This window comes from Ranitomeya imitator, chromosome 3 (genome assembly GCF_032444005.1).
Source record: "Ranitomeya imitator isolate aRanImi1 chromosome 3, aRanImi1.pri, whole genome shotgun sequence".
Taxonomy (NCBI): Eukaryota; Metazoa; Chordata; class Amphibia; order Anura; family Dendrobatidae; genus Ranitomeya; species Ranitomeya imitator.
Window position 1 is genome coordinate 808,038,835 of NC_091284.1, and position 27,540 is coordinate 808,066,374.

Here is a 27,540-nt window from a genome sequence, read left to right on the forward strand (position 1 = left end):
ACTGCAATCAGCAGATACACCTGACCAGGACTGCAACCCAGGGACAACTGCATTACCACCTACAACCACCGGAGGGAACCCAAAAGCAGAATTCACAACAGGGGGGAGCCGAGGAGTAAGTCGCTCCGAACCTGGAATATGCAGCTAGAAGCAATAAACCCTCAGCAAAACAGAGTGAAGGGGGTCAACGCCCACCCTATATGTGCTGGCAAGAGAAGCTAATATTTATATTATACATTTTCCTCACAATGCCTAATAAAGTTTGTTGAAAGTCTGGAAACAAAATGTTAGATTAAAATATAAATTATTTGAATCAGGAAGATAAACGTACACCAACGTACGTACAGCGCACGTGTAAAATTGTATTTCAATATGTAGAAATAAATGAAAATTATTCTTAGAAAAATCCCATGACAAGTAGAACCAGTAAATACTGCTAGGCATGGATTTCTTTTTGAATATTTTTGATTTCTACATATTGTAATACAATTTTGCACGTGCTTCTTTGCCTTGTACATTTGTCATCTTCCAGATCTAAAAATAATTTTAATCTAATTCTGATTCCAGACTTGATCGTTTTTCTCTTGTTCTCCTTGCTAGTCATTTTACCGACTGTCTGGGTTGCCACGTCTATCCACATAGTATACTGCATGACATCTACAGGTGCATCTCAAAATTGGAATATCAAAAACTTAAATTCAGTTCTATAATACAAAAAAGTGAAACTCATTATATAGAGTCATTACTAACAGAGTGCTCTATTTCAAGTGTTTATTTCTGTTAATGTTGATGATTATGGCTTACAGCCAATGAAAACCCAACAGTCATTATCTCAGTAAATTAGAATACTTTATAACACCAGCTTGAAAAAATTATTTTAAAATCCGAAATGTTAGCCTACTGAAATGTATGTTCAATACTTGGTCAGGGCTCCTTTGGCATTAATTACTGCATCAATGCGGCGTGGCATGGAGGCGATCAGCCTGTGACACTGCTGAGGTATTAGGTGCCTTCAGCTCGTCTGCATTGTTGGGACTGGTGTCTCATCTTCCTCATTACAATACTCCATAGATTCTCTATGGAGTTACGGTCAGGCGAGTTTGCTGCCAATGAAGCACAGTGATACTGTTGTTTGTAAACAAGGTATTGGTACTTTTGGCAGTGTGGACAGGGGCCAAGTTCTGCTGGAGAATGAAATTTCCATCTCCAAAAAGCTTGTTGGCAGAGGGAAGCATGAAGTGCTCTAAAATTTCCTGTAGACGGCTGCATTGACTTTGGTCTTAATAAAACACAGTGGACCTACACCAGCAGATGACATGGTTCCCCAAACCATCACTGATTGTGGAAACTTCATACTAGACCTCAAGCAGCTTGGATTGTGGCCTCTCCACTCTTCCTCCAGACTCTGGGACCTTGATTTCTAAGGTCTAGTGTGAAGTTTCCACCTTAGGAGCAGCCATGAAGATTTCCCAAGAAAAGAGGAACTGCATCTTTCAGCTCATTGATAGCGATCTCTCAGCCAAGAAAATTGCCAAACTGCATCATGCAAGTGCCATGACAGTTGGAAGAACACAAGATGAAGTCCGTTCTGAGATTACCTTGACGATTGGTGGATGGGCTCACAACTTTTGGCCAAATCTTGTGCTAAGAATCTCATGTGTTTTTTCATATATTTCACAAGCCATTATGCTATTCCCATTTCATGTATCGCACATTTCCTTGCTCTAGCACAGATTAATTTTGAGTGCAGCCATTAATCTATTTGCTATATGACACTTTTGGTTATGCACCAGTTCAGATTAGATTGCTGTTCAGTCAGTTTTTCTATATTTACAAGATGAAGTCCAGCCATCCAAAAGCTGTACATCCAGGCAAAATATCGGAGTCAACAAGTTGTTCATCACAAGGTTTATCAGTTCTGGCCCAATAAACATGGCAATGAAGGTGTGGTGAAATATGTGTGTATACATCTCTATATGTGTGTAGTGACATATGTCTAGGGTTTTATGTGTGACTAGTGATAATGTAACATCTGTCCTGAAGGCAAGTCGCACCTAGGTGTTAAAAGGTACTTCCTTGGGACTAGTAGAAATTCTGTCTCTATATCTCACCAGGGGGTCTAGCTAGGGCCGAGAAGAAAAACAACATTTGGCACCTTCTAGGTCTTGGAGGGGAGACGCTAATTGCGGCCTGAGGGAATCTATCCCTGAGAACCTTTCCACAAGAGAAAATAATATATTCATTGGGGGCGCAGCCGTGGCCCAATCAAACAAGCAGCAGTTATGATATTGACCTGAGGGGCCAGTCTAGAAACCTGACCTCAGACCAAAGTTATGAATTTAGGCTGCAGACAGAGAATTGTGTTCACATGATGGGGGTAGCCTGAGAAGCTGATGTGTTCCACCAACTCCATTCACCCCCCCTCAGGGAGCAGAAAGCAACTACCAGTTAGATCATTTCTGTAAGTTCTCATCTTTATTTTATACTGTTTTGCATAAGTTGTATGTCTTTTTATTATCATATTTTTATACCTTTTCTTATTGTAAGCACTGACCCTTTTGTTATTAAAGTATAAAACTTTAAGAAGTTGAACCTTGAATGTTCTAAAAGAATCCATAGCCTAAAGTGTGTGAGCCTTATGAGTGATAGACATTTTTATTAGTATTATTATTTCTGGGACTCATCGCCCGTGTATTCGGTGAGTGGTGGCAGCACGTATGAGCGGGTGTGTGGCCTGGGTTGGTGTGTGATTTATGCTCCCATTACAGCATATAACAGAGGTTGAATCCTGGGACTGAGAGTGGGGAGATAGATTAACCCTTGCAGGCACAACCCCAAGTCACGTATGAGAGCAGGCACGTGACGAATAAGTGACACCACGGAGCAGGGATCCGTGACATGAGGGGTTTCATGTGCTTTATAATAGTGAGATCACAAAAGTCAATTCAAGCGCCACATTATACAAGTTTGGAATGATGGTGTGAAAAAAAAAAAAGTGAGAAGTCTTAACATCATAAGAAGCTTTGCAAAAAAGTATGAAAAGTGGACAATAGAAGATTGGAAACGGGCAATTTGAAGCAATGAGACAAATGTCAATAGCCTAGGCTCTGATGGGTGCAAATGGATCTGGAAGAAGCAAGGGAAAAAGTTGCCAATCGATCGAGAAATTGAAGGAACTTTCAAGTTCTGTGGAGGAAGCCTGATTATATGTTTGTTTGTTTGTTTTTTCACAGCTCAAACGCATTGGATACTTGACCAGGATATCTATATAAAAGACTAGATAACCATAGTACTCGAGTACGAAGTGACTATGAAAAGGATGGCAGTGTTCCAGCAAGACAATGACTGGAAGCATACTTTGAGATTGGAGAAAAAAAATGGTTCAATGACAATTAAGTAGAGGTGCTAGATTGGGTTGAGGTCTGGGGACTGTAGGGGCCAATTAAACACTTGTGGGTAGAGTTGAAGAAATACCTGTGAACATACCCACAGTATGCAGTATGTACCAATTTTGGGAACATTTAGAAGAGACCTTGAATCTGATCAAGAGCAGCCCAGAAAGAGGTAGGCAGTGTAGAAAGCCAAAAGATGGATTTGCAAAATAAAATATAGATTGTTAGGAGCAAAAACACAGTAACAATGCAGTGAAATAACATGAATCTGTATGACTAATTGTATGCAAAATTCTTGCAAGTCAAATTAATGTATGCGATAGACAATCACCTTGGCTATAAAAAGATAGTAATCTCATGTTCGAATCAGTAGTGGATAGTGAGACATGGAGCCTGAAAGTCAAAAGTTCAAAATATAGTTCTCCTTTTGCTCCTCCGTGTTTAAACACTTGAGAGACTTCACTCATTGTAATTGTAATCTTCTGAGAAAGAATAATAAAATGAGAGATATAGAGATATATTATATAAACACACACACAACTGATTCAAAGGAATTGTGCTAGAATTCTTGTATACATTATTTTGAAAAGTCGCAACATTTTTTTGCATAGCTCCGAATTGTGCAAAATTTTTGCACAGTTTGGTATTTTTGTGCCGCTTTTTCTCAGTTCTGCCAAAATGGGTGGAGATTGAGCGGGACAAGGGTGGACAGCAGCGTGTATTGCAGCACATGGACCCATTGGGTCCACTGCACTGCAATACACTTCAGCTGAATGTGGGTCTGAGGACACACATCCAGTTGAAGTTTGCTCTTGCATTGGCAGGCCACTCACCCGCATGGGTTTAATCGCGATCGATATGACCCTACCTGCATGGTCATCCGATTTAACAGCACTGAAGTTTTGCTTGGAATTCACATTAAAATTATTCTAGAAGTGCATTGAGGTCTGTTGATGTACTCCGAGTGCATGGACATACCGGCAATGTACAGTACATATAGGCCAATTTGAGAGAATGAGCTTTCAAAGCAGATCACTTTATGGGTGTACACTTGGACCAAAATAGTACGGTACATATAATTACTTCATGCTCATTTTGGGGGAGGAAGGGGGAGGTGCTCCTTCAGTTACAGACTATTTGTGTGATGGAGCCTCTGACCAGAACCGTCAGTGCTTGTTCTAATCCTTAACGGTTATTGCTGTATTTGCTATATGAAAGGGCTTGTGAACAAAAAATAGGGCACTTTTTTACTTGGTCTGTAAATTTAATCCTTTTTTTTTAATATATATATATATATATATATATATATATATATATATATATATATATATATATATATATATATATATATATATATATATTTATTTATTTATTTATTTATTTAAAGAAACTTAGATTTCAACTACAGTATACCGTAATTATTTTTCAGGTTTACAGTGAATACATCAGGTTTCTTCATATCAGAATCAGGGGCTGTAGACTTATCACGTAGTCATAATGATTTCTTATGGTTTTCTAAAGGGTCTAAAAAATATTTTCCGGTCGGATTTTTTGATAAGCTGTCCAGATAAAAAAAAAAAAAAAAAGTTTTTCAACCCTGACTGAAAAAAGCACCTTGATTAAGAGCTGAGAAGTAGAGAGGTGAGCAGGTAACTACAGAAATAAGTGGGCTAGAGCGCTATATGTATGGTGACATTTGTATCCCATATGCCCAACTGTACAAATTAGAGAACAGCGATTCTTTTGAAACTTGATTGTCAGATTCATAAACTTTTTCCACAAAGATTTGAATTTTACAGAAACTGTATGTAAACACTTCAAGCTGTTTAAACCTTATGGAAAGGTCAAAGTGACAACAACATTTTTCGATAGGTAAACCAATTAAAGCGGTTTCTCACTTTTATCCTGTACATCATATGGAAATTTTTATTAATGGTTTTAAAATAAGTTTTGAGCTGTATAGGTCTTCCCATTATCCAGATTCACTGCAAAACAGCTGCTGTATTCCCTCCCTCGGCTTTTATACAGGTCTCTAGTTCAGGGGTGTCAAACTGCATTCCTCGAGGGCCTCAAACCATGCGTGTTTTCAAGATTTCCTTAGCTTTGCACAAGGTGCTGTAATCATTATGTGTGTAGGTGATTAAATTATCACCTGTGCAGTACAAGGAAATCCTGAAAACATGACCTGTTTGCAGCCCTCGAGGAATGCAGTTTGACACCACTGCTCTATTTCCTACCAAATTGACAACACAATGCGATAGTTGCCAGGACTTATGGAGAATCTCACACAGTCATGTCTGAAGTCATGAATTTTCTCTGTCCAATATAAAATTTTCTGTTTTCTGAAACAATGGTGTTGAACAATTTTCGATTCTGCTAAGGCTACTTTAACACTAGCGTCGTTTTCAATACGTCGCAATGGGTCGTTTAGGGGAAAAAACGCATCCTGCAAAGTTGTCTGCAGGATGCGTTTTTTCCCCATAGACTAACATTAGCGACGCATTGGGATGCATTGACACACGTTGCAACCATCATGCAACGGTTGCGCCGTGTTGTGGTGGACTGCTGGCAGCAAAAAACGTTATATGTAACGTTTTTTGCTGCGCTGTGTCCGCCATTTCCGACCGCGCATGCGCGGCCGGAACTCCGCCCCCGCACCTCACAATGGGGCAGCGGATGCGCTGGAAAAATGCATCCGCTGCCCCCGTTGTGCGGCGCTTTCACTGCTTGAGTCGGTGCGCCGCAACGTCGCATAGCGACGTGCAGTTCACAACGCAAGTGTGAAAGTAGCCTAAAATGCCCAAATTCACCAGTTCCATAGAATTTCATAAATTCTATTTCCATAGAATCAACTTGATCAGCTCTAGTACGATTCCAATCTGGTGTGATTTATACAGGAAGAGATTTTGGCTTTTCTTTTTTTAAGGCTGTGTTGGGTTAGTGGGGTGCAAAATTAAATTTTATAAACACAATCGACAAGCTTTTAGATACGTCTCCACCATCCCCGTGATGTTCCCAGTATTTTGGAAGTCAGTATCTCTACTGCAATCTACATATGCTCAGTCTGTTCTCATCGCCGGTCGGTCTATAGCCTAGAACCATAATTCTGCTGTACAAATGAAATAAAATGCTCCCAGTAGAGGAAACTGGAAATGAGGTCTATGTAACACTAAAAGGAAAACAATTTCTTTACCAACTGCTCATTATTTCCTATATTAAAGCTTCTTAAGGGAACGGAACTAGTCCCATTATAAGTGGTGTCTCTGGTGTGCCATTTTGTCAGCTGCCGCCATACAAGTCCGTGGAGAGCCGTGCGTTCGGAAACCGATCATGCAAAAATCAGCAGGGGACATGTATTATGTAAACATGGAAGAGACTTCTGTACGGCGGAAAATGTTCAGCTTCATGCCAGTTCTTAGATCGACATTGTCTGATCCCAACAAGCACATGAAAGTTTCTGCCAGCGAGCCGAGCTTTCCGGGGGAACAGAAGAGACCGTCAACGAGCTCACCATGTAGGAACTGGCAGCTTGAAAGGCTCGTACAGAATATACTGGATCGCTATAAAGCAGTCGGATTTTACCTTTTGAAAAAAGGGACAATTAATTCTCTCCAGAACACCAACCACCAAACCGATACAGTTGTATAAAGATTCGCCAGAAGTTTCTATAATACTAGATATCCCGAGGAAAAATTAATCAGCACTGGCCTAATCGCTAGGAATGATCGAGCACCAAAATGCTCGGGTGCTCGTTGCTCGAACCGAGCAATTCCTAATGTCGCGTGCTCTTTTCGAGTAACGAGTATAATAATGGAAGTAAATGAGAAATCCTGTAATTTTTCTGGCAGACCCTACAACGAGGTCAGGGGGATGTGGCAATGAAAGTGTTCAAATGGATGAACAGCATGGGGAAGACCCCTGGAAACATCTATCAAATCGTTGCTGAGAACAATAGGCTCACACTTATTCCATAAACTGCATTTCTTTCCTATAAAAAACGCAAAGAAACATTTTTTCCTGTAAAATGACTTGTATACAAGGCAAATTTTTATATACATTTTAAAGTATATGCAAATTGTCCTTTTTTAATTTAAAAAATAAAAAAAAAAATATGATAGGAAATGATTATGAAGGAAGCGAGAACTGCCAAAAATTAGTGACTATGTATCTTTGAGGGTTATATGCCAAAAATGTACTCCAGACCACAGAATAGTTTTATAGGTGAGCAATAGAATACCAATAAGGCTGTGTGCACATGTTTAGTAAAATTTCTGCCCCATTTCTACAGCTCTTGGAATGAAAAACACGCGTCTTTTGATTGATTTTCGTGAAGTCAATGGTGAAAAATGCAGGGCAAAAAGGCACAGAGAATTGACATGCTGCAGATTTTCTGCACCAAATCTGCAAGTCAAAAATACTCAGTGTGCATGACACGTCAGGTTTTCGTTCACTTTGCTTTGGATCAGGATTTGCCACAAATCCCCGGAAAAAAAAACAAAAAAAACAAAGAAACAAAAAAACCCGTGCACGAATTCTGCAACGTTTGCCCACAGCCAAAATTTAACAAGCTTTTGGAGGCTTCTATAGCTATTAAAATGTACCCAAGAATACACAACACCGTATGGCTGAGAAATATAGCCCAACAAAAAAATAATTTTTTTTTTTTGAGTCTTGTATAAAAATCACAAAACAATACCCCAAAGCACAAAATAGTGTATGGGCAAGAAATGTGAAGAAACAAGCAAAACATCAAATAATTTTTTTCTACAAAAATGTGACAAAGCACGAATCAATTCCTGAATTATTTTTCTACGTTTTACATACCACCGCAATGCAACAGTAGCCATGTTAAACTGTATGGATTAGTTATGGAATCCACTACATTTTGAATGGAAATATTTTGAAAAGTGTAGTTGATGTACTTATACCCATCAAAGGCTGCACAGAAAGTGCAAAGCCAGACAAATGAGGGTCAACTATAAAGCCCTGAAAAGGCAACAAATGGCAGACTTAATTAAAATATTGAATATTACAAACACATTATGTGCTGATGTCATCTGGTCTTGTGGAAGAGTGTGGGCTATTCAAGGCAGTGTTCATTTTTATGAGAGTGATCCTGTCTGCATTCTCTATTGACAGGCGAAAGCACCTGACTTATGACCCCCCCCCCCCCCCAGTCGCGCTAAAATTCCGCTCAGACAAGACGCTAGTGGCAGAGCAGCACAGCTCATGCCAGGTGTCCAGCTTTGAGACCCAATAGTTGAAAGTTGCAGCAAAATTAGGGAGTACGCTGCTTGGTTGGCCAGGTATTACTTGACCATCTTTAAAAACTTTTCCCTCCTTTGCAAAATTATCCAGTAATTAGGCCCTGGATGCTGGGATGTTGTCATGCAATTGGCCCACGCCTTCGTGAGGAAGCTTGTCCCCTTCCGCTAGTGTTGTCTGAAAAGATTTTTTTTCCAACATATTTTGGCCTTCTGGAATAGTACCATTTTAGAAGACCTCTTTGCCTCAGGAAGAAAAGATGCAAAGTTCTCCTTGTAGCTTGAACATCCCGTACTTTTTTTGGCCAAGATGAATAGAACGCGAGGGTCACGGGAAAAGAAGCGGCACAAAGTCGGCCATATGTGCCAACCTCCGTACAGCCAACACTTCCCTGACTCCATCATGATGACAACTCCATCTCCTCCTCATTCCCATTCTCAGCCCATCCACATAGGAGAGACTGGATGAAGGTTGTGTGGCAACTAGCCTTTGTTGTGCTTTTCGTCCTCCGTATCCACCTCTGTGTGAGCAGATGAGAGGACTCTGGGCTGACTACAATGTCACTGTGTTAGGTCAAACTCCATCCCCACCTGGTCCGCATGCAAAGCTTAATGTTTAATTGTGAGCAGCGACTGTTTAAAGGGAACCTGTCACCTGAATTTGGCGGGACAGGTTTGCGGTCATATTGCCTTGCGCAGGCGTGTACTTCGGAGGACACAGCATGAACTTCAACCAAATATTGCAGCCAGCATGCAGCCAGCGGGTAAGGAAAGGGTGAATCAAACACCCGAAAACCCCGCCCATATGACCGCAAACCTGTCCCGCCAAATTCAGGTGACAGGTTCCCTTTAAGAAGGCACAGAAGTGGGATAGTTGTGCCGACTATGGCGTCATCAACAACCACCATCTCTGACATTTGTGCAGTTCTCCTAGGCTTTGAGGGCTCTACAAATACCCTTACCAAAAAAATTGGAGTAAATCATCCATAAGAAAACAACCATTTTTTTGGGGATTAACAATATGTAGGCAAATACCACCATATAGAAAAGGCTGAATGTATTACTATGCATTCAGTTATATGGATATTGTTTCAATCCATGCCCACTCTTCAGTTATGTGAGGAGGTTAACCAGAATACCAACAGTGTCAGTATTCCGGGTTTTCCAAGTCACCTTGTGAATGATCTTGCCCTTTGTTAAGATGGAGTTTGCCGTTTTTGTCTGCCCTACTTCCTGTTCGTTTGTTTAAAACCCGACTCAGGTGTCAGCTTCCTTGCTGGAGTGTTATGATCTGGTGGCCTTGGAGCAGCATGAGACGTACTCTGGAGAAGGTGGTCCCTGTACTGACCGCAAACCCTGAACCTAGCAGCGCAACTAAAAGTAGCCGTGGGGGGTACCTAACACTCCCTAGACCCCTCGGCACAGCCTAAGATCTAACTACCCCTAAAGACAGAAACAGGAAACCTATCTTGCCTCAGAGAAAATCCCCAAAGGATAGATAGCCCCCCACAAATATTGACTGTGAGAGGAGAGGGAAATAACATACGCAGATATGAAATCAGATTTTAGCATAGGAGGCCATACTAGCTAAAAAGAAAGAATAGAACAGAGTACTGTGACTATGCGGTCAGTATAAAAACACTAGAAAATATCCACCGCAGAAAATACGGATCACCACATCTGACTAAAGACATGGGGGGGGGGGGGGGGTATATCTGCATTTCCAGAGAAATAGCTAGGCTGCAAAAAATCCTTCACAGACCAAGCTGGACAAGACAAAAACATGAAAATGCACAGAACTATAAGGTCCACTGCAGGTGGACAGCAAAAACAAAGCCAGGACTTATCTTTGTAGAAAAACACAGCAAACTGGAGAGACCAGCAGGGAAGTGAATCCTTCAAGAACAATGGACAACTGGCACTGACTAAAGGATCCAGCAAAGCTATATACCCCAGTCAGTTTTGCAATTAGTAGATACACCTGTCCACTCCTGCGGTCCAGGCACAACTGCATTACCCTCTACAACCACCGGAGGGAGCCCAAAAGCTGAATTCACAACACTGGAGTATTCTGCTTCCGTTCCCCTTCAGCTCAGCTGCTTGTTCTATTGTTTTTCTACCCATGGCTCTGGACAATCTATGCGTATGTAAGCTACATTCTACAAGTTATCTTTAGTCTGTTCAACTTAAAGGGAGTGATGTACACTCTGTAAACAAAAGGTAGGCGGGTGCAGGCTGGACAGATAGTCCCAATCCTCACGAAAAACAGACGCACTCCAATAGTATGAATTTTTATGCCAAAAGTATAACTTTATTCATGCGTACAGACATTTTCCCTCCGTATTGTGTAAATAGTATGCAAAAAATGATTGAGACTGCACTCCCTGTTAAGTCAGATCCCTAAAATATCCCACTTTTTTACTTTTGCTGGCATTTTCTGCTGACAAAGGTAACAATTCTGATGAAACTGGTCATCAGAGCTTGTTACCCACCCTATCGGTTCCAGGACCTGTTGAAGCACATTCCGTGCGAAACGGCCGTCATCCACTCTCCACTACCGCACCCTCCTGTGAACCTGATGTCCTAACATGGATGTATAAACTTGTACAAGCTATATCCAATAAAGAGCACGAATACACAGCAAAAAAAAAAAAAAAAAAAAAAAAAAAAAAAAAAAGGGTGAGTGCCGCATACTTACTTGTTTTGATGTTCATTCAGCTATAGGCTTAAAATTGCAGAGCACCGTATACCCTGTTAATTCGTGACAACTGCAGATCAGTTATTTATGAGTCCAAGTCCTAAAGAGTCTGCATTCCTCTTGTGCCGTCCTTTTCATTAACTCTTCATTGTTGAAACATCTATTAGTCTCTCATTAGCAATAATGCCATCTTTTGTGCACCCTAGAAAGTATCGCAGCTTTGTGCCTGCATAGAGTAGTCCACTGTTGTGCGCCCAGAAGCCCATTACCCCCATCCTCCCCAAGTCAGTCTTTCATTTCAACTAGCTCCTTTAATTAGGAATAGTATGTCCACAAAGGGCACTTTGAGAAGTTTTTGGAGCGGGTCTGTTCCAAGAAATACCTGGACAACAAAAACCACAAATAAACCCAAAGCCCCTCCTTAATTTCCTCACCTGGCTCATTAAAGCCTGCATCTTTCATCTAGTGATGAGCGAGTGTACTCCTTGCTGGGGTTTTCCCGAGCACGCTCATGTGATCTCCGAGTATTTGTTTTTGTTCGGAGATTTCATTTGTCATCGCCACAGCTGAATGATTTACAGCTACTAGCCAGCTTGATTACATGTGGGGATTCCATAGCAACCAGGCAACCCCCACATGTACTCAGCCTGGCTAGTAGTTGTAAATCAGAGTACATGTGGGGGTTGCCTCACAAATACTCGGAGACCACCCAAGCGTGCTCGGGAAAACTCAAGCAACGAGTATATTCGCTCATCACTACTTGCTACCCTATAGCAGAAGTGACATGCTGCAAGTGCATAGTTGGTAGTGGGTCCAAAGGGAAACCATGCGCACAGCAGGCGCAATACAACTATGTCATCACCAGCTCTGCCACACTGCGGACGATGTCTGTGCACTCTGTGCTTTTAATCTGCAGGCCTAAAACAGTCTGAGGCTTACACATCTAAGATGCAGGGTAGAGAGAGACAATGCTTCTACCATATTTTTTTTTTTTTTTATTAATAAAAAGGAAAAAACACCTGAACATGAATGTTGTCATTAACAGCTGCTAATCTCCGGAATCTCTGGTCAGAATCAGTCTCCTTCCCCTTCTGGCTGCTGCCAATAGAATGTTCTTACTTTCTAGAATGGATCTTCTCGGCTAAACTGCCATGCTGTGCTTCCTTACTGACCAAGTAGGGCAGAAAGAAATTTCTACTGACTGCTCTGTAGAGGACAGAGGAATCTCTGTTTAGAGACCTGGCTGTAGGTTTAACTATGGTAAAACATTCAGGAACAATGGTAGACTGGCATTTAGGGCTTAGAGGAAGTGGACCTGTCCAAATGGTGGATAACCAAAGTGGACCATCAATGCCACAGGTGATCCCACAGGATTGTCCTTACATATCCGATGAGTATTACTAGTGCATACAGTTTTTGGGACATCATCAGGCATTTTAACCTTTCGTCAGGTTATAGGCTAGCTGGTGGAGTCTTCTACTCGTGGTGGCGTGTGGCATTTTTGATCCCAGAACGACCACCGTATGATCACAAAATCTCAAAGTAACAAGAAATGAGAACTTTTCTCCTACTTTTTTTTTTTTTTTTAATCCTTTTTTTCATTTTCCAGTGTGAAATTTCTACAGCTTGACCAAGTGTTTGCCTTGACGGAGCCGGTGCATCAGCGAATTGTTATTTATGATGTTGTATCATCTGAAGACTCACCTGTCAACGAAGGCGTGATGAAGAACAAAAATGGGGTCATTAGCGGATCCCTGAACCGAGGACATGGAGCCATTCAGATAGACGTGCAGGGAATTGTGCATGTTACTCTGCGAGCGGTTTGCAATTGCTGTCTGAGGATTTGCAAAACCTAAAATACAGGGAGAGAAATATTAAAGTAGAAAAAAAAAAAAAAAATTAAAGACCAGACTTTATTTTTTATTTTCAAATATACGGTCAGATACTATTTGGGTGCAAAGTGTTGGGGGTCAATCACCTCCACCTGCAGTTTTGAAAGTGCAAGCCCGAATGTGTCCTACAGCCGTCGGACATTGATCAAGCTGAAACTCAGTAAAGTTAATCATTACATAAGGAACAAATTAAAGTGAAGAGAAGACAAATTTTTAATTCCAGTTTTATTTCCCCAGCTCTACCCCCAAAAACAAAAAAAAAATTATATACATATATATATATATATATATATATATATATACATATATATATATATTTTATATAAAGACTCAGCGCAAAGAATCCTCAGCATAAATTACCCTATAAGTCATGCTCTTCCTGCTTGTAGAGGAGATAAACTAGAATTAAAAAAAAAAAAAGCCTGAGGCAAAAAACGACCACTGTCGCATTTGTGGCCTGGCTTCGCTGGTCAGGGGCTTGCCAACGCCAGCACAAACTTCGACTGGATGTGCGTCTGAAGTGTATTGTGACACAAAGACCTATTGGGTCCGTGCGAGACCATACATGCTGCCAGCAGCTGACATCTGTGTGCACATGTCAGAGACATCATATGCTCCAGTAGCACGTCAATGTCAGCTGCCAGCTTCAAAAGAGGATTCTGCACAGTGGGAGAGAGAAGGGAAAAGTGGTTGTGTTTTTGTTTTTTAAATCAGTACTAGTACATGGATATACTATAGACAGCGGCAGAACTGGGGATAAATTATAAATAGAGCTCTTTCATAGTGTATATTATCTTAGGCCCCGGTGCAAGATTTGGACTGGTGCCTCATCCCTACATCCTTAGATATCCAGCTATCGCTAGCTCTGGCAAAATTTAAGAGACCACTGCACAGTTTTATAAAAATCAGCTTCTCTACATGTCTGACAGCCATTCCATTCCAGGGTCAGTTGAATTCCAACCAGAGTACACCTCATTCTACTTAATGTGCTTCTGATTAGGTGATCACCTGACCAAATCTTATTTAACGAAGGAAAGTATAAAAAACCCTGCTGTGGTGTTCACAGTACTCTTGCAATAGGACAAGCTGGATGGCAAAACAAGTACTAGTAATATCCCAAAAGTAATAGGAATGAAAAAATAACTTTTAGCCATGCCAAAGGAGTTGAAAAGAAAAAAGTCTTGAGAGTGGAAAAGAAGGGCTCAATTCTGGCTTTACTGGAATAGAGACACGTGAGCGTCATGTTGCCTCCATCCTTAAAATTTCTAATATGGCAGTCCATTACAACAAGGTCAAAAAGCAGACATTGGGGACAACAAAGCTACAGACGGGCAGAGGGCTAAAACGACTCTCCACTGACCGGGATGAGCGTCATGCTATTCGAATGTCACTCAGCAACCGCAGGATGACATCAAGTGACCTACAAAAGGAATGACAAATGGGGTGAAGTGCACGGCAAGAACAGTTAGTAACAGGCTCCTAGAGGCAGAACTCAAGTCATGTGAATGGAGCACCCCCAGATACAAGGCCACGGGGTACTCGATCCAGGGTTGTCACGGTGGCTAGACCCGGTCCATGATCCTGCTACCAATGAAAGGTGATTGTGCGTAGTGCAAGGTGCGAGGAATAACGAGGACACAGGGTTGTAGTCTCTTTACCTTTTTACTGAAGGCTTCGGGGTCCACAGTCCAGAGCACTGCTAACGGGGATGACTGAGTCCGGCCGGTCCGAAGGCACATCCAGAGCTCCCTTTGCAGGTGGGGATCAGTGTCTACCTTCTAGCGCCTGTGTGTTGTAGTCCTTCCCTGCTGAGCACCACGGGATAGTCCTCACAACTGTCGTATCTGTTCCTTCTCTCTCCGTCCCCCAGATTATATGGCTAGGACGCACCTTTATGACAGGTAGGCCTGGAGTTATTCTGGGACCCTAGAGATGCCCCTCTCCCACGATTGCCTCCTATGGCTTCCTAGGTGATGTATGGTAGACAGCCAACCTGTAATTAACTGTCCTGCCGCTGTTTGAAGTAATGCGTGGAGTCTGTTACTTCCTCGGTGCTCCGGCCACACGCCTCAGAAGGATGTTGCCAATCTCGGGGCACGACTCCTTCTGGTTCTATCTCCTTCGTACTATGATCCCACTTCTCCACAATATCCTCCTCTTTGTGTCCTTCCTTGAGATACCGCCGCAAGTTAGTGCAGGTGCAGTCCCGTAACAATCTGTCCTTTCTGCTAGGTACCTGCCAGGTTCCCACTTCTGACAGGTCCTCCCTGGAGCTCTCCCAGGCTGCGTTCTCTAACTTCCTATCCGACCCCCAGTTTTACCAGTGTGAGGAGTGGCCTAGTACATAGTGCCTTTTGGTCCCCCTGGTGGCCGGAGTGTAAGTTGTAGTGTGTGACTGTGATACCTGGTCAAGTGAACTCCTTTAGTGCAATCAGACATAACATCGCTCCCCTTAGTGGCAGTGCGACATTACTGCAACGACCAGGACTCTGGGGCGCTGCATAAAGCTAGATAAAAGCCTTTCATCAATGAGAAGCAAAGGAGAGCCAGGCTGAAGTTTGCCAAAGATCATAAGGATTGGACCATAGAGGACTGCAGTAAGGTAATCTTCACTGATGAGTAATTTTACGCTTTGTCCAACACCTGGTCATCTAATGGTTAGACGGAGACCTGGAGAGGCGTACAAGCCACAGTGTCTTGCACCCACTGTGAAATTTGGTGGAGGATCGGTGATGTTCTGCGGATGTATCAGCAAGGCTGAAATTGGGCAGGTTAATCTTTGCGAAGCACGTATGAATCTAGCCACAAACAAGGTTATCCTGGAAAAACAGTTGATTCCTTCTGCTCAGGCAATGTTCCCCAACTCTGAGGACTGTTTTTTTTCCAGCAGGACAATGTGCCATGCCACACAGCTAGGTCAATCAAGGTGTGGCTGAAGGAAGGACCACCACATCAAATCCCTGTCATGGCCAGCCCAAATCTCCAGACCTGAACCCCATTGAAAACCTCTGGAATGTAATCAAGAGGATGATGGATAGTCACAAGCCATCAATGAAAGAAGAACTGCTTACATTTTTGTACCAGGAGTGGCATAAGGTCACCCAAAAGCAGTGTGAAAGACAGGTGGAAAGCATGCCAAGACGCATGAAAAGATGTTCAGTTTGTCTGATTTTTCTCTTAGTAGGTATATTTTTGGGTAAAATGTAAATTGTTCTTTTATTCTATAAACTGACAACATATCTCCGAGGTTCCAAGAAATACATTTTGTATTTTCTGAAAATGAGAAATGGTCAAAATAACAAAAAATGCATTGCTTGCAGACCTCAAATAATGCAAAGAAAACAAGTTCATAATCATTTAGAAACAACAATACTAATGTTTTAACTCAGGAAGAGTTCAGAAATCAATATTTTGATTTTTAATCACAGCTTTCAGTGGTCTCTTAATATAAATATATCAGGATGTAGGGATGTGGTCCAAGTCCAAATCTTGCGCCGGGGTCCATCAGGCTTTAGCTCTGCCACTGAAAAGGGCCACCATCTCTGGAAACTTATGGTGACATTTTAAAAGAAGAAAAAAAAAAAAAGTTACTATTAGGCCGGTTCCACACATTTTATGGTCCGCGTAGTCTACAATGTGCAAACTGTCCATGGATCTCTTGGACCTTAGTCCCACTTTTACATCAGAAAATAGACATGAAAACCAGTGATAAATACGCCCCAATGTCAAGGTTTTCTTTGTCCACAATGCTTGGGCGCAGTATGTATTTAAGGACTTGGGGTCTGGGGCAAGAATCAAACTATAAATTATAATTTGCCCATCTTTTGATTAGAATAGTTTCATGACATCACAATTTCATTTACATGCTCCTGTTCACATAGGTGACAGCATGTATGTGCCTTGGCATGCAAGAGTTTAACATTATGACATAATATGGCGCAGTAGCAGTGGGCGAGCGAGGTCTCTTGTGCCCTGGCACATTACGTGAAGGTGGTGGTCCTCGCTGGGTGTAGGGAGTTGTGCGTTACGCCCATGCCAGACGCATGTAACTGATGATGCTTATTTGCCAGGACCATATGTTAACTGGTTCAAGAAAGGAGACCACCAGTTAAAGCTGCAAACAGCCATTATGTGACAACTATGTACACAGAATAGCGTGTACACAGCTTCTCGTACGTGTCCTCATTAATACAGAGCATCTCAATACAGTGTCTCGTTACTTCCTCGGCCTCACACATTCCTGCCTCCACTGATCTCATTCCCTTCACCACCTCCCAGCTTAACACCACAGTACAGACCGGGAAAATAATTCCCTCTTCCTGCAGTTTCGCACCTGAATCTCCTCGTAGAGGAGAAGGTTTGCCAAAATGGCCGGACTCTGCTTCAAGCTCTGACACGTCAGGAACTCCCATGCTTGACATTCAAGTTCTATTTCATCCTGAAACATTACCTTTAAGAGCTGTAAGCTACATGGGGCTGTGCTGCTAGGTGTAACTTCTCCGGACCCCTCTTAGTTGGTCACTCTGCTCTCAGGTTAGTCTTCTGAGCTGGCACTGTCCTTCTCATGGCTAACTGTCTGTTCCTCAGGATCATGCCATCTCTGTCCCAATCTCCTTTGTCTCTTGCCACAGAACACCCACTGCACACGTCCTTGCTGAGCACTCAAACCAAACATCTGTTCTGGCTGGATGCTAGTACATGTCTGACTCTCTACCAGAAGGTCCTTTCTGATCCAGTTACATAGCCCCTCCCTCTCTGGGCTAGTCCCCAACACTTAACTAGGTCTTACCCTACTGTCTGTTGCTGGGCAGAACTCTGCTTCCGAACAGTATAGTGCAAAACATTACAGTACACCACATCACCATCACACATGACATTCTACACAGCACTGATGTCTTCAAGAGGGAATATAGGCATCTCCTTACACAATCACCAACAAGCTCATGTCTATAACCAGCTTAATGTCTTGCTACTCGAAAAAAAGAAAAACACAACTAAAATTACCTTCTAAAGTGTTCCTGAAACTAAAGTTAGCGTTGCGATCCATGGGTTCAGTCTCATAATTTGTTAATGATAAACAGGCTTCAACATCAGCGGTGGTTGGTAAGTTTGGGGCCCGGCTTCTGTCGTGACGTCCAGGGCTCCTCATTAGAGGACCTTCATTTGTGCCATTGCACAATATACGTAGCCGATTGTATTCTTCAGGCTGACTGCACACAACCTGTGAATAGATTAAAAAAATTAAAAAAAATAATAATAAATTTAAAATATAAGTACAAATATTCTAAGTGTTCTCAATGGAGTTAAGAATGTGCAATCACTTGATCTAAAAGTTTCAGGGTTTTTGAAAAACTTCACTTTATTATTTTAACAGATTTATATTTCATTAAATAAGTCACTTTTTAGTAAACTTAAACTCATTTGGTTATCGATGCATTAACAAAAAAGACTGCAATGTATTTACAACTGCTCTTCTGTCTGAAACTGTATATAGTGATGCCACAGGCAAAAGTTTCATTTAGGGAAGACAAACCTATTGGGCAATAATGGGAAGGAAAAAAAAAAAAAAAAAGTTTCAGCTCCTATAGTGCTGGAAGAATGCTGATTAAGAGAAGCTTCACAGGCAGCACAAGGGCTGTAATAGAATTATACATAATGAATAGCAACTTGCAGCAATCAAGTGCGGCGCCCCAGTGTCCTGGTCGTCGCAGTGGTATGGCTTTCCTCTCGGGGAGGATGATGCTACGTTTGGAGGCAAAGAAGGATAACTGCATCCAGGTATCACAAACATGCAACATATTTCACACTCCAGACCACCAGGTGGAGCTTCTATTAGGAGATTTATACAGGAGGATATTTACTACAGCATGAAGTGCTAATGCCAGCGCAGGCGGACATAATGCTCGGTCAGCTGAGACGTGCCCAATATCCAACACTAGACGGATTATAATGTTCCATCACTAACCAAAGCAAAGCGCAACCAATCTGGGCAGCATGGATTTCTATGAATGAACGCTCACATTAATAGTGACACATACAACCATTTCTATTTTGGCTGTGAACTTGCCATTGTATGGTTAACTTAAAAAAGGAACACTACAGGAAACAAAATAAAATACCTATGTTCTGACTACTGCACAAGTGGGTTTTGTAGAACACAGGGAAAGAATAGTAAAGAGACTTTTGGTGTCATGCGCCGCTCCCTTAAAAGGTAACCTGTCACAATGTACAGTGCATGCAGTCCGAACTGTGGGCAGCACGGTACAGAAAAGGAAAAACAGTGCAAAAGGATATACAAAAATTCTAGGAAAGAAGGCGACCAAGAAAAAAAAAAAAAGTTACAAGTTAGTACCTGGTGTTTGCATGTACAGGAGTCCAGTGGGCGGCCAGTTCTGCTCCGTGATTCACAGCCATCTCCGTGTGCAGTCACTAAATAAGACCGCCCACTGGACTCATAACAGCAATGAACAAGTTTTACTCAAACCTGTTCCGACCAAGATGTGTAGCCATCTGATCAGCTCGTCAGATCTCTCATTTTGCCTTTTCGGGGAACGAGCTAGGAGTCTCTTATGATATGGATACCATGTTATACAAGCTCAGTCACATCATCTGCAGGTGGTCATTTCAGTCAGTCATTGATGTCGAGTCCAGTGTGTGTTAAGCCCAGAAACAACATCACTAACCTTTTTCCATGAAGCTCTAGAGAAGTCCGGTCTTGCCTTTTACCATGGTTCTCTCCCAACTTCATGGGCCTTGAGGCCCAGGAGGAACTCAGAGGGCGGAGCATATCTTGGAACCCACCCCCGCAGAACAGAGAATGGCTTACCATGTATAACTCTGCAGCGCCCCAGAGACCTGGTCGTTGCAGTATGGCGCTCTGCCACTAAGGGGAGTGTTGGTAGGTCTGATGGCACTAAAGGAGTTCTTCGGCCACTAGGGGGAGCAAAAGGCTTTATTTATTGGGCCACTCCTCACACTGGTAAAACTAGGGGTCGGGGAGGAAGTTAGTTGGAAGCTGACTGGGTTGGATTCAGGCAACATCCCGTGGCAGGGGGTGTTGCAGGGAGAAGACACAGGGGTGGTCCCTGTCAGGCGTGGGAACCTGGCAGGTACCTAGCGAACAGAGCAGAACGTAATGGAACCGCGCCTGCACACCCTGCGGCGGTATCCAAGAGAGACACGAAGGGAAGGATATTGTGGAACAGTGTAAACGAGATCAAGCACAAAGGAGAGCCAGTAAGAGTCGTGCCGTGAGACCGAGGCAACATCCTACTGAGGCGCGTAGCCGGTGGCCGGAAAACGTCGGGAGTAACTGACTCTAGGCCTTACTTCAAACTCCGCAGGACAGTTAATTATAGGTTGGCTGTCTCACCTAAACACCTACGAAGACATAGGGGGCAACTGTGGGAGAGGGGTGTCTCTAGGGTCCCGGAAGAACTCAAGGCCTTCCCGTCATACAGGTGCGTCCTAGCCATAACATACCTGGGGGACGTTGAACTAGAAAGATCTGGAACCAAAGAAAGAGAGCTGTAGAGAGAGAACGAACGAACGAACGAGAACAGCAGTTGTGAGGACTATTCCGAATGCTCAGCAGGATAGGACTACAACACACAGGCGCTAGTGGTAGGCAACGATTTTCATCTGCGAAGGAAACTCTGGATGTGCCCATCGGACCGGCCGGTCTCAGATAGCCCTGTTAAGCGTGCTCTGGATTGAGGATCCTGAAGTCTTCAGTAAAGAGACTGCAACCTTGTGTCCTCGTTATTGACTGCACCTCACACCATAACCATCTACCTTACTGGGAAGCTCTGGGGACATACTTCACCTGTGGGAAGGTATACCATCCAGCTGCCATTCCATCACCCCAGCGGACCGCACAGCAGCGTCAGTCACCCTGACCGAACACCACAGGTGGCGTCACGAACCCCTGACAGACTGTACCACCTTTATTGGACGCCCCTTAGCAGGGTCGCGGACCGGGTCTAGCCACCGTGACAGCCTCAGAACTGAACCAGAGAGGCCCGGTACCGAGAACGCGTGGCCCTGTGTCTGGGGGCGCTCCAACTCCATGTGACAATCACATGAAAAGGGGTAATTTGTAGCCGCTTGCAGATCGCACCGGAGCAGCCAGACTTATGCTGATCATCTGATTGTTGGAAGTGGGGGGGGGGGGGGGTAGGGTTATAATTTGCATAAGGTCAAGTTCAGTATGTCTTCAGAAGCCAAAACCAGGAGTGGGTGATAAATACAGAAGTGGTGCATATGTTTCTATTATACTTTTCCTCTGATTGTTCCACTCCTGGTTTTGGCTTACAAATACTGATGTAAAATACTGACCAAATACTGAACATGTGAACGTGGTCTATTGAAAAGCCCTTTGTAAAAATTAATCATGCTGCATCTTGGCAGCAAGATCATACGTAGAGATTGCCGCATCGTTCAAACCATTCCATGAGAGTTCACAATAGAGCTGACAAACCTTGGAGACAAGATGAGCAGCTTCACATGAGGACTGGGTCAGGAGATCATGGTCTGCGACAGTGAACCTGGTCTTGCTTTGTGGGAAATAACAGAAAAGCTTCAGGCGCTGCAGACAGTGCTGCCGACTTGGCGTGGTTTTCAGTCTCTGTGTGTGAACGCAGCCATAGGGCAGAAGAAACGCTGCATCTACCTGTCCAAGCAAAGTGCATGAGACTTCATGAAAACTCCGGCCCACTGTGCAGCCAACGACGATGCTGACCGATGCGGTGAGGCCACATTCCCACAAAGCAGATTTCATGCACCAAATAGCTAAGGCCATGATCAGACAGAGCATAAACTACACAATAACAATCTTCTCTGATTTTTCCACTCACTTATTTAACCCCTTAGTGACCGAGCCAATTTTTGCAATTCTGACCACTGTCACTTTATGAGGTTATAACTCTGGAACGCTTCAACGGATCCCGCTGATTCTGAGACTGTTTTTTCGTGACATATTGTACTTCATGGTAGTGGTAACATTTCTTCGATATTACTTGCGATTATTTATGAAAAAAACGGAAATATGGCGAAAAGTTTTAAAATTTTGCAATTTTCAAACTTTGTATTTTTATGCCCTTAAATCAGAGAGATATGTCACAAAAAATAGTTAATAAATAACATTTCCCACATGTCTACTTTACATCAGCACAATTTTGGAAACAAATTTTTTTTTTTTGTTAGGGAGTTATAAGGGTTGAAACTTGACCAGCAATTTCTCATTTTTACAACACCATTTTTTTTTTTTTAGGGACCACATCACATTTGAAGTCATTTTGAGGGGTCTATATGATAGAAAATAATGAAGTGTGACACCATTCTAAAAACTGCACCCCTCAAGGTGCTCAAAACCACATTCAAGAAGTTTATTAACCCTTCACGTGCTTCACAGGAACTGAAAAAATGTGGAAGGAAAAAATGAACATTTAACTTTTTTTTTGCAAACATTTTAATTCAGAACCTTTTTTTTTTATTTTCACAAGTGTAAAAACAGAAATGTAACCATAAATTTTGTTACGCAATTTGACCTGAATACGCCAATACGCCATATGTGGGGGTAAACCACTGTTTGGGTGCACCGCAGAACTTAGAAGTGAAGGAGCGCCTTTTGACTTTTTCAATGCAGAATTGTCTGGAATTGAGATCGGACGCCATGTCGCGTTTGCAGAGCCCCTGATGTGCCTAAACAGTGGAAACCCCCCACAAGTGACACCATTTTGGAAACTAGACCCCCCCATGGAACTTATCTAGATGTGTGGTGAGAACTTTGAATGCCCAAGTGCTTCACAGAAGCTTAGAATGCAGAGTCGTGAAACAAAAAACTATTTTTTTTCCACAAAAAAGATTTTTTAGCCCCCGAGTTTTTATTTTCACAAGGGTAACAAGAGAAATCGGACCCCAAAAGTTGTTGTCCAATTTGTCCTGAGTATGCTGGTACCCCATATGTGGGGGTAAACCACTGTTTGGGCGCACGACAGAGCTCGGAAGGAAGGAGCGCCGTTTTGGAATGCAGACTTTGATGGAATGGTCTGTGGGCATTATGTTGCGATTGCAGAGCTCCTGATGTACCTAACCAGTAGAAACCCTCCACAAGTGACCCCATTTTGGAAACTAGACCCCCCCAAGGAACTTATCTAGATGTGTGGTGAGAACTTTGAATGCCCAAGTGCTTCACATAAGTTTAGAATGCAGAGTCGTGAAAATAAAAAATATTTTTTTTTTCCACAAAAAAGATATTGTAGTCCCCAAGTTTTTATTTTCACAAGGGTAACTGGAGAAATTGGACTGCAATAGTTGTTGTCCAATTTATGCCGAGTACGCTGATGCCCCATATGAGGGGGTAACCCACTGTTTGGGCGCACGGCAGAGCTCAGAAGGGAAGGAGCACCATTTGACTTTTTGAGCGCAAAATTGGCTGTCGTGTTTGGAGACCCCCTGATGGACCTAAACAGTGGAAACCCCCCAATTCTAGCTCCAACCCTAACGCCAACACACCCCTAACCCTAATCCCAACCCGATCCATAATCCTAATCACTAACCCTAACGATAATCACAACCCTTACCCCAAAACAACCCTAATGTCAACCCTAACCCTAATCAAAACCCTAAATCCAGCACACCCCTAATCCTAACCTCAAACCTAACCCTAATCCCAATACACCCCCAATCACAACCCTAATCCCAAACCTAACCCTAATCCCAAGCGCAACCCTAATGCCAACCCTAACCCTAATACCAACCCTAATCCAAACCCTAACCCTAATCCCAACTCTAACCCTAACTTTAGCCCCAACCCTAGCCCTAACTTTAGCCCCAACCCTAACCCTAGGGCTACTTTCACAATTGCGTCGTTTGGCATTCCGTCGCAATCCATCGTTATGGACAAAAAACGGATCCTGCAAATGTGCCCGCAGGATGCGTTTTTTGCCCATAGACTTGTATTGCCGACGGATCGTGACAGATGGCCACACGTTGCGTCCGTCGTGCACTGGATCAGTTGTGTTTTGGCGGACCATCGGCACAAAAAACGTTCAATGTAACTTTTTTTGTACGTCGCGTCCGCCGTTTGACCGCGCATGCGTGGCCGTAACTCCGCCCCCTCCTCCCCAGGACATAGATTGGGCAGCGGATGCGTTGAAAAACTACATCCGCTGCCCACGTTGTGCACAATTTTCACAACGTGTGTCAATATGTCGGGCCGATGCATTGCGACGGCCCTGTACCCACGTAAGTGTGAAAGAAGCCTAACCCCAAATTTAGCCCCAACCCTAACCCTAAATTTAGCCCCAACCCTAACCCTAAATTTAGCCCCAACCCTAACCCTAGACCTAACCCTAGCCCTAATTTTAGCCCCAACTGCTCTTCTCCTGCCGGCCGGCAGATGGCGATAGATGCGCATGCGCCCGCCATTTTCTTTTCCCCGGCAGCCAAGAGGAGCAGCAGGAGGACCCAGGGACACCGGTGAGTATGATAGGGTACCCGAATCCCCCTATTTCTCTGTCCTCTGATGTGCGATCACATCAGAGGACAGAGAATTACACTTTGATTTTTTTTTTTTTTTTTGCGGTCGCTGGTAAACAGTTAATTACCAGCGATCGCAAAACAGGGGTCGGTAAAACAGACCCCGATCATGTTCTTTGGGGTCTCGGCTACCCCTGGCAGCCGAGACCCCAAAGATTCTCCCGATGCCGGCCGGCGGGCGCACTGCGCATGCGCCCGCCATTTTGAAGATGGCGGCGCCCATCGGGAGCCACGAGGAGCACCGGGGGAGACAGGTAAGTATTGGGGGGCCACCTGGGACCCCTTTTCTCTGTCCTCTGATGTGCGATCACATCGGAGGACAGAGAAATTAAAAAGAAATCGCGTTTTTTTTTCTGCGATCACCGGTAAACGGTTAATTACCGGCGATCGCAAATGCGGGGTCGGTAAAAAAAAACCCGAATCATGTTCTCTGGGGTCTCGGCTACCCCCGGCAGCCAAGACCCCGGAGAAAATCCGACTCTGGGGGGCGCTATTTACTTTTTCCACAGCGCTATTAATTAACGGCGCTGTGGTTTAAGTACCCTTAGCGGCCGCCGTTAAAAGGGTATCGGCGGTCGCTAAGGGGTTAAAGCCGCAGTTTATTTTTGTGTGTTTTTAAAAAAAAAAAAAAAAATAAAATATATATATATATATATATATACACAGCAGCACATGTATATGAATCTAGGCCATGTGAAAACACAGACAAATATTCGATATGAATCATACTACTCAAAAATATTTTTTCATAAAACTTACAGTTCTAGATAAAATGAAGATTCTTAGCGCATAAATTGGCCAATTCATGTGTGCCCATCAACCACGGCAAGGTGATCTCCCTCTGATGGGTCCTAACTCTACTGTACATGCCACTCTTGGGCCACCAGCCTACAACTTAGGACAAACATGTCACTCTGGGCTAAACCTACAATTTATGGGCAAGTAGAGATGATTACCGCCACCTGCAAGGTCAATGGGAGGAGTGCAAGATCAGTCTGGATGCAGCCACATCCATACAGAGTTAGGACCCATCAGAGGGAGATCACCTTGCCGTGGTTGATGGGCACACATGAATTGGCCAATTTATGCGCTAAGAATCTTCATTTTATCTAGAACTGTAAGTTTTATGAAAAAAAATTTTTTGAAAAAATTTTTATGAAAAAATATTTTTGAGTAGTATGATTCATATCGAATATTTGTCTGTATTTTCACATGGCCTAGATTCATATACATGTGCTGCTGTGTTTCTTTATATCTATATGATACAGCTTGCAGCTTGCATGTGTTCACATTGGGAGTGCTGGTTGTTATATATATATATATATATACATATACACACACACACACAGTATTCAGACCCCTTTAAATTTTTCACTCTTCGTTTCATTGCAGCCATTCATAAAAATAAAAAAATTCAAAAATTTTTTTTCTCATTAATGTACACTCCGCATCCCATCTTGACATTTTTTTGCAAATTTACTAAAAAAGAAAAACTGAAATATCACATGGTCAGAAGTATTCAGAATATATATATATATATATATATATATATATATATATATATATATATATATATATATATATATATATATATAATTTTTTTTTTTTTGGGGTGTAAAAAAAAAAAAATTAACATGTGCAGATGCAAAGTTTTTTTGTTTTTTTTATACAGAAAAATTAGATCACTCTCAGATGTCAGCCAAGTGCAGTCCAATTGTTATATTTTTTTGTTGTTTTTTCCCCCCCTTCTTCACACAACCAGAGTCTTGCATTGACAACTTTTGACCTGACACGTGTTGCGATTTTGCATGGATACACAAGTCCCTGGAAAATCATGAGTACGTGAATGAGCTCATTCACTATTCCAGAAACGAGTGCAATCCATGAAAAACACAGATCATGCTCACAGGTGAAACACCAACCCTCCCCCCTCAAAAAAGAAAAAAAACAAAAAAAAAAAAAATACAGACTTCGGAACCAGCCATAAGACGGGTCACAACATGAGCAAGTGATCTATCAGATACTGTATGGCTCCTGTTTTATTTTTCTAAAGCATCCGATTTCGGAGCAACATTGCAGCATGATGTGATCCCCCCCCCCCCCTCTCAAATGTAGTAGAGAAAAAAAATATTATAAGAACGCAGATCTACAATGCCTCATTGAATAACATTGGTCCGAGTGCAATAACTATTTATTGGATTGCACTAGTCCAAATCAGCTTTGATTTTTTTTTTTTTTTGTTTAAATCTTTTTTGGTATGTCAGATTTTGAATAAAATTGCTTTGAGACAGGATTGTTTCTCATCTCATTCAAGTCTATGGGGAAAATACGCAAATAAAAATCACATATCACAATACGGTGGACATGAGGTTTCTATAAAAGCCCATTCACTTTACTGGAATACGCTGGGTTATTTCATTTTTTGCACAGGAAAAAAAAAAAAAAAGTGAAAAATACTCATCGTGCAAACTTCTCTGTATTTGCATGTGGGTACATAGCTTTAGATGATCTGTGGCTGCAGGTTACAAGCCTCATCCTTTAACAGGTGATCTCTTTGAAAAAAAAAAAAAAAGTCAACTACTAATAAAACATGGCAAATATCACTTCTGAGAAGGAGTGTAGGCCCTAAGCATTTTTTGATGCCTATTTTTTTTTTTCCTTCAAGGAAAATAAATAAATAAAAATATACCAAAAACTACTTTCTCCCTCCCCACGCCAACCTCAACTGTTTACCAATCCCATTTTATTGGCCA

At 42.5% G+C, this 27,540-nt stretch overlaps 1 protein-coding gene across 1 annotated transcript in view; it reads right to left on the reverse strand.

Moving 5' to 3' along the window:
* The window catches only part of TYR (tyrosinase), a 37,694-nt gene that overhangs the window by 8,619 nt on the left and 1,535 nt on the right, over positions 1–27,540 (reverse strand). The window contains exons 2-3 of the mRNA XM_069759253.1: positions 18,251–18,467; positions 13,059–13,206 (exon numbers count right to left, since the gene is read on the reverse strand). Coding sequence (XP_069615354.1) covers positions 13,059–13,206; positions 18,251–18,467 — 365 coding nt within the window. The remainder of the gene's footprint in view (positions 1–13,058; positions 13,207–18,250; positions 18,468–27,540) is intronic.